Source organism: Pleurodeles waltl, chromosome 4_1 (genome assembly GCF_031143425.1).
Source record: "Pleurodeles waltl isolate 20211129_DDA chromosome 4_1, aPleWal1.hap1.20221129, whole genome shotgun sequence".
Taxonomy (NCBI): Eukaryota; Metazoa; Chordata; class Amphibia; order Caudata; family Salamandridae; genus Pleurodeles; species Pleurodeles waltl.
This window is the reverse complement of record NC_090442.1, coordinates 1022758730-1022771589: the sequence shown is the minus strand read 5'-3', so window position 1 is coordinate 1022771589 and position 12860 is coordinate 1022758730. Positions and strand designations below refer to the sequence as shown.

At 48.2% G+C, this 12860-nt stretch overlaps 1 protein-coding gene across 1 annotated transcript in view; it reads left to right on the top strand.

Moving 5' to 3' along the window:
• The first annotated feature begins 295 nt into the window (after window positions 1–295).
• The window catches only part of LOC138288373 (zinc finger protein 12-like), a 44852-nt gene continuing 32287 nt past the window's right edge, over window positions 296–12860 (top strand). The window contains exons 1-2 of the mRNA XM_069229944.1: window positions 296–628; window positions 2394–2520. Coding sequence (XP_069086045.1) covers window positions 605–628; window positions 2394–2520 — 151 coding nt within the window. The 5' untranslated portion in view covers window positions 296–604. The remainder of the gene's footprint in view (window positions 629–2393; window positions 2521–12860) is intronic.

The following is a 12860-nucleotide window of genomic DNA, read 5'->3' as shown; positions in this document are numbered from 1 at the left end:
AACCATACGTCTCTAGTTTAGACCATGATTCTCTTCAAAGACAAGAACAGAAATCTGTGGTTGGGGCAAAGATGGACAAAGACTGGTTTGCAGGCAGCCTTTTCGTGCTGGAGTCAGCAGAACATCCTGCTGGACACATCCTCTTAATGGGTAGCATAGCCAGGGCCGCTCCAACTAGCCCCTGTGCGGCTCTCACCCGACAGGAAGTAAAGTGACGCGCCACGCGTGCGCAATGTCCCACAGGAAGTTCTACGAAAAAAATACACCGCGCATGCGCCAGTGGAGAGAGTGGAACCAGTTGCAAAACGTACCAGGGCATGCTCGATTAACGGAGATGCAGCTGGAGGCTGTTTCTGGTTCTCGTAGTGAGAAGCGTCTCTGCTCCGAGCACCCTCAGTTATCTATGTACAATACACCCTAGCAAGTGTTTTATAACACAGAAGATGAAAAGTGTCTCTCCAGTAAACGTATGCTTCCCTCAGTGAGAAGTAGCTCCCCTCTGAACATTCTCAGTTAATCACAGCCCCCACCCTGCAAGCACCCGGTGACATATGTAGAACTAGAGAAGGGGCTGAGTAAGTCACTTAAAAAACAGAGACAAGAAATGCCCCCGCTGGGATCAGGTCAGGTGAGTCTTGCTGGATGATGGATTGCGTGATTTACAGGTACAGCGTGTACGGTGTAGTCTTAACTGCAAAACAGATCATCGTATCTGTTCCTCAGTAACATCATAACCAAACGCCTCAACATGGTGTAAAGAAGCATATTTTTTTTGTTTTATATTTGTTCCTGAAACCAGGGATGGCTCGTATTCCTAGGCCTAAAATAGTTAGATTTTGTGCGATAGACGAGTGAAGACTGAGGACCAGTGTCAGTTTAACCCATTTTATGGGCAGGTCAGTCAGCATCAATAGTTTGGTGTTTGTGTATTACCTAGAAAGTGTGCAGTAAGTTATCCGTGTTTAGAAACTGTTTGGCAGAAGTGGAAAGGGGCTGCTCCTGGTTCTGCCTTCATATTCCTACAAACTGGAAATATGTTCGGGTTACTTCTTCGATAAATGTTTTCATTCAATGGCAGTTGTTTTTGTTTGATTCCACGGGACTGCCCGCAATTTTATCTTCCTAAAGAATCGAGGAGGTTCATAGTGTCCCAAGCCGGTTGAAGTGTGTCTGTTCATGAGTTTATTACTAAGCGTTTCCAAGAATAAAATGCTGAAGCTGGATTGTTAGGGTTGGGATGGTGCATGAATAAGTAGTATGGCTTCACACAAGCTAACTGAACATATCCTTCAGTTGTGACGATACGGTCTAAAGACACACGACATCCAAGATTTTAAAATTCCACATGTACCTAGTGACATGTTTGCTGAAACAGTACCAACAAGGAAGAAGATTGGTGTAAACGTAACTGTGACCCAGGGGGCTGAATATTTTTATTTACACTATCATGAAAGAAGCACTAGTAGACTGTGGTATGTCATTCACTTAGTGAAATTTTATTTTATTGGAGACTGCACAGCAAAACTGCTGTCAGCAGATACTGAGATATTGGCATCCATTTATGAGTAAGATTATCATCTTCTTCATGTATTTACTGATGTGAGGATAACATATCCATATCTAAGGATTTCACTGATACTGTCTGTTTAGAAGACTGTAATCAAATGATTACTAATCTGTATATAGTTTAGCTAACACATACATAGAATTCTTAACATTCATAGATAAAGCTGTGGACAGCGTTTCTTTTAAATTAGTATGATACTGTTCATATGAAGAGTACAAGATCCATATTTGACAATTACGTGTTAACACCTATATTACTGTTTAATTAAATAGTGAGAGTCCCTTGCCTGTTCATGTACGGTGCAGCATCCAATTTATAAACAGAAAAGAGACAGCTGTCTTTGAAGCGATACTCGAGGGATGCTGCACAGAGCCGTGTGTGTAGAGTAGAGGGAAGGAGATAGCTGCTAGGCATGTTAAAAAAATGTAAAGACAAAAACGCAAGGACAGAATCATAACCCATAGCACATGTTTTTTTGTTTTTTTTTAAACTTTTTAAGAATGAACAACAATCACTCTTCTTCCTTTGTGCATCCACTTTTGTATTATTGTGTTGCATATTCAGGCCACCTCTGCCTACACACTGCTGGTACTGTACTCCGAAGTTCAAAGGAACTGTTGTCTTGAAATCAATCAACATATTTACCAAAAAGTGTTATCAATAAACACATTGAAATGCTTTATATCGTAATATAATTTGAGGCATGACACTTGTTTCTTCAGCTGTGAATACGTTGTTTTTCAGTCAAGGTGTGCACAAACAAAATTACGTCTGCACATCACCACCCTTGTTATGGAGTGCCTAAACATAACACTTGCTCTTCCAGGCACCAGTTGCATTTTGTGATGTTGCTGCACATTTCTCCGAGGAGGAGTGGGAACTTTTACATGAATGGCAGAAGGAACTTTACAGGAACGTGATGAAGGAAATTCACCAGGCCTTGATATCACTAGGTGAAGTGTTTTTGCTTAATTGTTTTTTTTATGAGGGCGGGTGGTACTTGGCTCATTCTCTGGATATGTGTATATATATATATATATATATATATATATATATATATAAATAAAAAAGAATGATTTGAAGAAGCTCAGTCACCAGTAATTTGACTAATCCTGAACTTTCGTTGTCACAGCCTTACATTTAAGAGGTAACTCCTCATCCGTTGAGACATGTAAATCTGCTTCTTGATCCTCCGTTTTTTTTAACACATTTTCCCCAAATTCCTAGATATTAATGGTAAAAATTTTAAATGAAATTATTCCCCTGAAGGCCTAGAACAAAATAGGGCGAGGCCTCATCTGGTCTTCCATTGGTACTATGGAGTTGTGTATGAGGGAGGCTGACAGGCCATTAAGAGGAAAAAAAATGAAGAACTGAGACGCAAGACTTTAGCTCGGAGTGATGACAATACTGATAAGTAATCAAAAATGTATCTCTGTGTCCATATGTTGTATATGTATATGAATGGTCATAACCTGGCTACAAAGCAATGTAGAGTTGTAATCAGGTGAGGGTACAATGGAGGAAGATGATGCGATGTTATGTTAAATTATATGTATTGTAAAGTGCATCATCACCCGCGAGCATATCCTGGTGCTGAGCATGTGTGTGTGAATAGCCTAGGGTACTTTGGTTAATTGAAAAGCCAGAACTTCAGCATCTTGCGGAATTCAAGAAAGGAGGGGGCTCTGATGTGGAGTGGGGGGTTGTTCCATGCTTTATATGTGATTTAAGAGAACATCCATCTTCCAATCTGGTTTGTTGTATGCGTGAGATGTGTGCAAGTAGGAATGCTGCATAGCTGAGGTGGTTGATAGAAGGAAATGCAACTGTTCCGGTTGGTGTGGCCTAAGTTGTGTAGTGCCTTGAATGTGTGTCAGGAATTTTAAATGAGCACATTTGTGTAACAGGAGCCAGTGGAGCTCCCCAAGGCATGGTGAGATGTCAGTTCTCTGTGGGAGGTTGAAGATGAGTCTGGCTGCTGAGTTCTGTTTAGTTTATAGTCTTCTGGTGAGTTGATTGGTGATCCTGGCATAGAGGGTGTTGCCGTAGTCCAACTTGCTGGTGACTAGAGCATGAGTGACAGTTTTTCTAGAGTAGCATGGGGGCATTATTTTTTCTAGAGTATCTTGGGGGCCATTTGACGATCTTCCTCAACATCTTCAGGGCCCTGGTGTCACACTAATCTAAGCTTAGGCAAAGAGGCCTAGGCCTGCCCCCAACTATGATAAGTCCTAGACTTGTCTCATGACCTGGAGGAGTGCACCAAGAGTGTCCTCATTTGCGACAGAGAACAACTGTCTTTAGGGGTAGTGGCAGTTTACTTTGTTTTAAGATGATCAGCAGTATGACCACATCTTTTTATCTGGATCACGAGTGGATACCTACTAGTTCACTGGTGTTAAGTTCTGATTCTTTGTGCTTGCCCAATCCTTTACCCTTACATCTCACTTGCAACTTGGTGTGGGTGTGTGTGTGCGTGTGTAGCTCCTGTGGTACATGCATGATGTGTGTAACTAAGCCAGAGTAATTGAGGTCAGTGAGATCCATTTTGGCCTTGAACAAGATGGAGGGTGAGGAATGGTATTTCAGACAGTGGAAGTGTATTGCTCACATTCCAGGTGCGGGGAGGAGATATAGACATTGAAGAACAAGTTACTTACTTTCAGTAATGCCTTATCTGGTAGAGACTCTCTGTAGCTGTAGATTCCTTACCTTATAATTATCCCTAGACGTCAGACTGGATCCGGAAATGTTTTTTGGGCAGTAGTCCTGCACGTGGCATCTTTCGGCTCCGCGTGGCGTTGTCTGCTTCAGAAGTGATGTGCGTGGTGCCTTTATAGGTGCACCCCAGTGAGGTGATGTCAGTTTCTTTTCACAACTTTCCACGCCAGGAGCGCAGAACCACAAAGAACACTGACCACAGGTGTAGAAAACTAGGGCCATGAAAGGAGAAAAAACCTTGTCCCTAGAAATCAGTTCGCAGAGCAGATAGGATGGATGGGGCAGAAAGGAATCTGTGGCTAAACAAGAGTTTCTACCCGATAAGGCATTACCAAAGGTAAGAACATGTTAATGAGATAGAAACTTCTAGCTCCAGATTCCTAATCTTAGAATAGACACCCAAGCAATACCTCTTTGGAGGTGGGACTGAAAAAAACAATTATAGCAGAAAATCCTGCAGGACTGAATGGGTGAAGTGCCCGTCACAATGGACTTGGCTGTCCAGGCAGTAGTGCTTGGTAAATGTGTGCCATGAGGTCCATGTTGCTACCTGGCAAATGCCCAGACCAGAACTCTGCATGCTAACACAGTGGTTACAGTCTTGGCTGTAGTGAAATTAGCATGCAAACCCTGTGGAGGTTGCTTTCTGGCCAGTGCGCAGCAGATCTTTTTGGGTCCAAACGGTGAGGTCGCTCCTCTTCCTTGTAGGGATGCATAAATAGTAGGCAGAGGGATAGATTGGCCTACATGAAAGGGAGTGACCTTTTTCTGTAGAAAGGAGGCTCTAGTGTGATGAACCAGCTTGTCCGGATAGATGTTTCGGTATTGAGACTAGGATGACAAAGCCTGAAACTCATTGACCCTCCAGGCAGATGTTTATACCACAGACAAGGCTGTTTTGATGGTAAGGAGCCAGAGAAGACAGTTGTGCAAAGGCTCAAAGGGAGCGCAGATCAGAAAAGTGAGGACTAGGTTAAGGTCTCACTGAAGCATGATGAAGGGCGAAGGCGGATACAGATGTTGCAAACTCTCCAAGAACCTAGTGAAAACATGGGATTTGAAGAGGGATTGCTGATCAGGCAACTGCAGAAAGGATGGCCACCCCATCCCACGAGTGATGCATCTCTCACCACTGCCAGATCTGGTTGGGGAATGGAGAGGGGCCTGCCTCTGACCCATTCGTAGTTTGTTAACCAACACTGCAGATCTTGTGCAGTTCCCTCCAAGATCTGGACCATGTTGGAGAGATTTCCCTGTTGCTGCGCCCGCTGGAACTTCAGGTCACACTGCAGGGCCCGCATATGCCTGCTGGCATGTGTCACAAGGAGGATGCAGGATGCCAGGAGGCCCAGCAGCCTCAGAGTCAGTCCACCGAAATACAGGATAGAAACTGAATCTTGACTCGCCATTCAGGAGGATATGCCTAAAACTGCACAGTGTCCAGAACAGCTCTGATGAAAAGGAGCATCTGAGAGGGCGTGAAGTGTGACTTCCGAACGTTGTAAGTAAGCCCCAGTGAGTGCAGGAGGGCCACCGTAGTCTGAAGGTGGGAGACAACAGCCTGGGCCGAGCTCGCCTTCAACAGCCAGTCCTCGAGATAGGGGAAGACTGGCACCCCTGATCTGCGCAAATGAGCTGTAACCACTGCCATCATCTTGTTGAACATTCAAGGGGCATTGGTAAGGCCAAAAAGGAGCACATCAAACTGAAATTGCTCATGGCTTACCATGAATTGCAGGTAATACCTGTGTCCAGGCAGGACAGGAATGTGGAAGTATGCGTGCTGCAAGTCCAGTGCCACAATCCAGTCTCCCGGGTCAAGGGCAGACAACTTGAGGGAGCATGAGTATTTTGAACTTCTTCTTGAGGAAGAAATTGAGAGGGCACATGTGTAGAATAGGACAAAGGCCTCCTACCTTCTTGGGCACCGGAAAATAGCTGGAATAGCAACCACAAACTACTTCTGACATTGTGACCCTCTCCATGGCTCCCTTAGCCAAGATAGCCATCACTTCCTGGCAGAACAAGGTAAGATGGTCCTCTGTCAGCCTGTCACAAGTGGGTGGCATGGGTGAAGGGGTAGTCATGAACGGGAGGGAGTAGCCCCTTTGGACGATTTGAAGAACCCATTGGTCTAATGTTATAGACCTCCAGTGGGGCAGGTGATGGTGTATCATGCCTCTCACTGAGGTGCCCTCTTACCATAGTTTGCCTTCTTACCATCTCATAATGGTAAGAGGGCCAACTAAAGGGGGTTGAAGGCTGCAGGTGGGGGGGGGGTGTACTGGCCTGACTTCTGGCTGCTTGACCCACAGGGCGTGTGGAGTGTGGATAGTGCACCCTCAACTATGCAGAGGCTGGGAAGCTTGCAAGCCATGGTGGCTTGAAAGGTAAATATATGGCTAGAAGCCCCTTTCATGTCCATGAAAGGAGAAAAAGGAGGGGTGGAGTTGGTGAGGGGCCATGCAATGGCCCAAGGACTTGGCTGGAGCCCCCCTGCCATGAAGCGATCTAGCCCCGACTCCGCCTTGTCTTTGAAGAGACAGGAGCCATCGAAGGGCATGTTCATAAGCAAGGCTTGGACATCCCCTGAAAAGCCAGTTGTTTTCGGCCAGGCATGGCACTGTAAGGCCACCGTCAGTGAAACTACCCTGCCATGTGGGTCTGTGGTATCCAGTCCACATCTGATTGTGAACTTCACTGCACCTCTTCCGACAGCAACATCATGGGAAAGTATTGCCCGGGCCTCCTCCAGGACCATTTGCAGCACCTGAGCAACCGAATCCCATAGGGCATGGGAGTAACGGACCAAAAGGCATGCAGTGTTCACAGACGCAGTACCAGATTGGTGAAAGAAAACATTTTATTGTCTAAGATGCCCACCCTCTTGAATTCCTATCTTGAGCAATAGAGAATGGACCAGGATTTACGCAGGAGGTGGTGGCTTGGATGACCATGCTCTCCTGGGAAGGGTGTCGTGTGAGTAACTTAGGGTCCCCTGGAATGAGGTAATAGTTGCGGGCAATAGTCCTATTCACAGGAGACCATGTGTTGGTCCCAAGCAGGACGTCTGTAAGGGCTTCATTAAAGGGGAGAAGCATTTCAGAGAGGGTCACTCCCGGCTGAAGCACCTGTCAAGACATTGGTCTTGACTGCAACCGAGGGCAACTGAAGGTCCAGAACCTTAGCCGCCCTACTCTCCACCATAACAAAGTGACACTCCCCCCTCCATAGCTATGGTAGGGAAAGAAAGCATGCCAGTATCTGGGGAGATGTCCAGTCCACTAGCCTCTGCCAACTCCTCATACCAGTCCATGCTGGGGTCTAGGAGCTGGTATTCTTCAGGATCTAGAAACCACTCCCAATCCTCCCAGAGAACTAGCCCAAAGGAGTAGGGCTCAGGCTTTGACCTGGAAAGCACAGCTCCAGGTGGCGCCAGAGTTGGCGTCATACGATGCCCCTCCGGCTTTGTGTTGGTCAGGGGTAAGAATGGGGATGGCGCCGACAGGTGCACCAGCGGTGACTGGAACGTCAGCATCAGGACCAGCATCCAGGAAGGTCAAGATGGTACAACAAGTCCGGATTCATCTGTGAATCCAGGGATCCCAAATGATGCCAAGGGCGGACCCACCAATAGAGAACCAGAAGGGGCCCTTACAAACTTGCACCTGTAGGGCCAGCAGGGATGGGTCGCTCAAATATAAGGGGCACTCAGGCGGGGTTTGCTTTGGCTCTAAGAAACCCGGGGTAGTGCGGAGTCAGCCAAGGTGCAGTCTCAACCGCAGAGCCAGGTCTCAAGTGATAACATTCCCTTGTCTCGTCTTAAGACTCCGATGGATGGGGTGAAGTAGAAGACTGCTTTGACTTTTTGTTCTGTTTTTTCCTTGTGGGACTTACCCGAACTCCCGGACAACTTTGAGTGCAATGAAGATCTTGGGCTCCGTGACCGATCCTGGGACCTTCCTCTCAAGTGGGATCAAGACCATTGCGGCGTCGCATGTCAAGCAGCAAAGAGTTTGAGCGAGTGTTCCCTCAAGGCCTTGGGGTGCATGGTGCAACAGTCGACGCATGTCTATGCGTCATGGTCGCACTCCAGGCACCAGAGGCAAACAAGGTGCGAGTCATTCAGCAACATCTGCCAATGACAGGTGCCACAGGGCTTGAAGCCGGCCTTCCTAGTGTACATTTCTGCCACACCTGGAGAAGATTTTCTCATACAAGCTTTGACAAAAATCAAAAGAAGTTCAGTCAAAAAGTGACTGACAGAGTAGCTCTACAGATCTGCGCTGACTGGAGGAGAAAGAAAAGAACTGTTGTCAGCATGCTGGGGTGGTGCCTATGTAGCCACCACACATTTCACTATCGGCGAGGTTGATGCCATGCAGAGCCAAACAATGCCACTTACTGGCGTGTAGGGGTACAGCTCAGGAAAATATTTCAGATCCAGTCTGACACCTGGGGATAATTCTAAGGTAAGGAATCTGAGCTAGAAGTCTCTATCATATGTGAGAGGCAAGAAAAGAAGGCTTCTTTTGATATTTTATCAGGCCTTTTGGTTAGCAAGTAAGAGCTGTTTAGTGTGCAATGAGATGGAAGGTATGGATGATGGGTGGGACTGCGAAGTCTGTGGGAAAGGTGAGAAAACATTTAGGTGAGGTCTGACTTATCTTTCCCTGATTATTCCTTCGGTTAGGCTTATGACAGCTAGGTGCAGAAATCTCACACTTCTTTGTGCCTCTGATGCGGGGTGGAGGCAAGCCTGCCATGAGTTGCATCACTTTACACAAAGGCTGTGACTGGGGAAAAAAGGCTGAAAATTACACTTGAAAGAAGGACCAACCCGAACTAGTTGTACAGTTTAAGACAGTGGATCCAAATCTCCTGTCAGTGGTGAAAAAAGTGGGATCTAAATTACCCCACTTTGTCCCAGTTCCAAGTCCTCTATGACCGAGGATTGCTGTGTAACTAGGCGTGTTACAACCAGTCTCACAGAAGTGAAAGGGCATACATTGAAGTCTGGATCTCTTACTGGAGAACCTCTGTACTTGTCTTGAAGTGCCTAGAAGCATGCCTGTGTGCTGAGGGCAAAGGAGCCTGCCTACTCTGAATGAGGAGAGAGCGAGGCCCAGCATGTCACTGGTGGCTGTAGAGTGCTCAGAAGAAACAGACTTGTTGAGTGACATCCAGGAGGACCTTGGAGTTAGAGGGCACCACCCTGAGTGCTTTAGTTTCCAGGCAGACTCTGTGATGACGTGGTTGCAGTGGGATCGGTTAGGGATGTGATCACGTGTTGCTGAACAGCCTATGTTCTGCTGCATCTGCCAAACTGCTGAACAGCCTATGCGTAGATGCATCTGTTGAATTGTTGAACTGCCCATTCAGGGCTACATCTGCGAAGGGGCCAGAAGCCCATGTGGGTTTACATCTGCCCAGGTGCTGAAGTCCCTGTTTGGAGGCTGTCTCTTCTCTCCAGTCGAACCTGGCGTGACCTACCATTACTGATTATAAGAACCCCTGTGGCACAGCACTTACCAGTCTGGCTGGACCCGTGGCTTCACAGGACTGCTGATCTTCACGTGATCACAAGGTAAAGGCTGAGCGCCCACGGTGCCAAGCACAACCCAACGCCAAAAAAGCTCCACTGATGACTGCTGCACTCCTGAATGTCTAAGCGCGCCAATGAAGCACCAGACGGCCCTGAAATGATCCTGAGAGTACTCACTCATCCTGTGCAGGGGTAAAACTGTCAAGACTTGGGACTAAGAGCACAAATGTATTTGGGGGTAATTGAAACTGCACCTGAGCCCTACTCACACTGCTCCTGAAGTGCCTCTAGACCAGAGGCTCTCAAACTTTTTTACGCCCCCCCACCCCCAGGTGAAAAAACAAAATCACCTGGCCCCCCTCAACATTTTTCACAATTATTCTAATAAGTTGGCACTGTTTAAATATGTCTAGGCTTATTTAAACATTGCAGTTAAGTTCTGTTAACTTTTGAAAGATGCAATAAATTCCTTGATGCTTAAAACAAAGCACTGTTATCTGCATAATACTTATTTTGGCCAGAGTCTGGTGCCCCACCACCCCCCCGGGATCACTTGAGGCCCCCAGTTTGAAGACATCTGCTCTAGAGAAATGGGGGAGCCCAGAACCTGGGGAAGGAGCCTGAGAAGTTTAGTTGGCCCAGTGTGTAGAGCCGTAGTGGGATGGGCCCCAGGACACCAAAAGCAAACTTACCACAACTCCCACAAAGGAGGCCCAGTAGCCTCTACAAGCTCCATGGCCCCCTTGAACAAAATCTGACAGAAGGTTAGCAGGTTGGGTACATCGGAACACCGACCCTGTTGTTGTGGTTTCATTTGTCTCTTTTATAGAGATACATTTTGGTCAGTAGCATGTCCCTTTGGACAGCTTTGGTCAGTGGCATGTCACCTTGGACGGTTACACCAGGTTAATTATCGAAATGTTTTGTATAGTGCTGGCTAGTGATTGAAGCCATTTCATAGTGGTGTTGAGGTCTGAAGAGTAGACAAAAGAGCAGTGGATGAAAAATTCTATTCCCAACCCCCAAAGTGGACTGCCACTGTTTGTGGTGGGTTAAAATCTTCTGATGGTTACTCAAATGTAGACTTCATCACGTTAGAGGATTGGAGTTTGAGTATTCCAGGGTCAAGCAACACATAACCTTGCATGAGAAAACAGTGGCCATAAATGGGTGAAGTGTAGTCACTTAGCTGGCACCTTCCTTTACCAGTGGACTGCCGCCGCCCCGCCCACCAGAGCCGGACGCAACCACCTCAGTTGCATCCTTCTCAACATCCGCTCCGTCCACAAGCACGCCATTGAACTCGGGGACCTTCTCGTCTCATCCTCCCCAGACGTCGCCTTCCTGACGGAGACCTGGATGAACCCATCCTCTGCACCCGACATCGCCGTAGCCATCCCAGACGGCTACAAGATCACCCGCAGAGACTGCACCAACAGACCGGGAGGAGGGATCGCCATAATCCACAGGAACACCATCAGAATCTCGAACAACACCAAAGACATCCTCAGCACCGCCGAACACCTGCACTTCCAGATCCACGTCGATCCCAAGACCACCCTCAAAGGAACTCTTGTCTACAGACCCCCCGGACCTCGGCCGCAGTTCAGCAACTCCATCGCCGACACAGTCAGCATGCAAGCCCTTGCCTCTACAGACATCCTCCTCGGAGACCTGAACTTCCACCTCGAGAACACCAATGACAGCAACTCCACCGCCCTGCCCGCCAACCTCACCAACCCTGGACTCAAACAGCTTGTCACGTCACCCACCCACTCCGCGGACACCTTCAGCCACACCACCGAACTCCACTGGACCGACCACCGCTGCATCCACTTCACCTTCAAGAGACCCACCATCACCCGCAACGGATACCCCGCCACAGCCGAAACACGGTCACCAAAGACCAGCTGATCTCCGCCCTTGCCCAAGCCCCACCAGCCGACACCGACGCAGCTGCCCGCAACCTCATGCAATGGATCGACGACTGCGCCAACGCTCTCTCCCCGATCAAGAAACCCTCAAACAACTGCACCAACAGAAAGGCCATCTGGTTCACCGCCGACGCCTAGACTTCCAAACAGACGTGACGAAAACTCGAGAAGAAATGGAGCCACGAACAGACACTGGTTACCCATACGCCCTCAAGAATGCCATCCACAGGCACCACCAGCTCATCCGGACCGCCAAGAGATCCTCCTTCAAAGAACGCATTGACAACAATGCGCACAACAACAAAGAGCTCTTTAACATCATGAAGGATCTCTCCATCCTCAGCTCCAGCACCAACGACATCCCACCTTCGTAAGACCTCTGCGACTCCCTAGCCACCTTCTTTCACCGCAAGATCGCGGACATCCACGACAGCTTCAACACCAAGACCCCCCCGACAGTCACCAACACCTCAGACTCACCGCCCCCCAGCCACACTAACCTCCTGCTCTCCTGGACCCTCGTCAACGACGGTGATACCACCAAAGTCATGAACCCCATTCACTCCGGCTCACCATCCGACCCCTGCCTGCATCACATATTTCAACAAAGCAAGCTCCATCATCGCCCCCCCAACTCCGGATGATCATCAACAGCTCCTTTGAGACCGCCACCTTCCCGGAAAGCTGGAAGCACGCTGAGATCAACGCCTTACTCAAGAAACCCAAGGCGGACCCAAAGGACCTCCAAAACTACCGGCCCATCTCTCTGTTCCCGTTCCTGGCGAAGGTCATCGAGAAGATCGTCAACAGGCAACTGACCCACTTCCTTGAGGGAATCAACACTCTGGACCCATCCCAATCCGGCTTCCGCAGCAACCACAGCACCAAGACTGCCCTCATCGCTGCTACCGAAGACATCAGGACAAGGGCGAAACCTCGGCCCTCATCCTCCTGGACCTCTCGGCCGCCTTTGACACCGTCTGCCACCGCACCCTATGTACAAGCCTCAACAACGCAGGGATCCGTGGCAAAACCCTCACCGGCAGAACCCAGAGAGTTCGCCTCCCTCCTTTCCGATCTGAAGCCACCA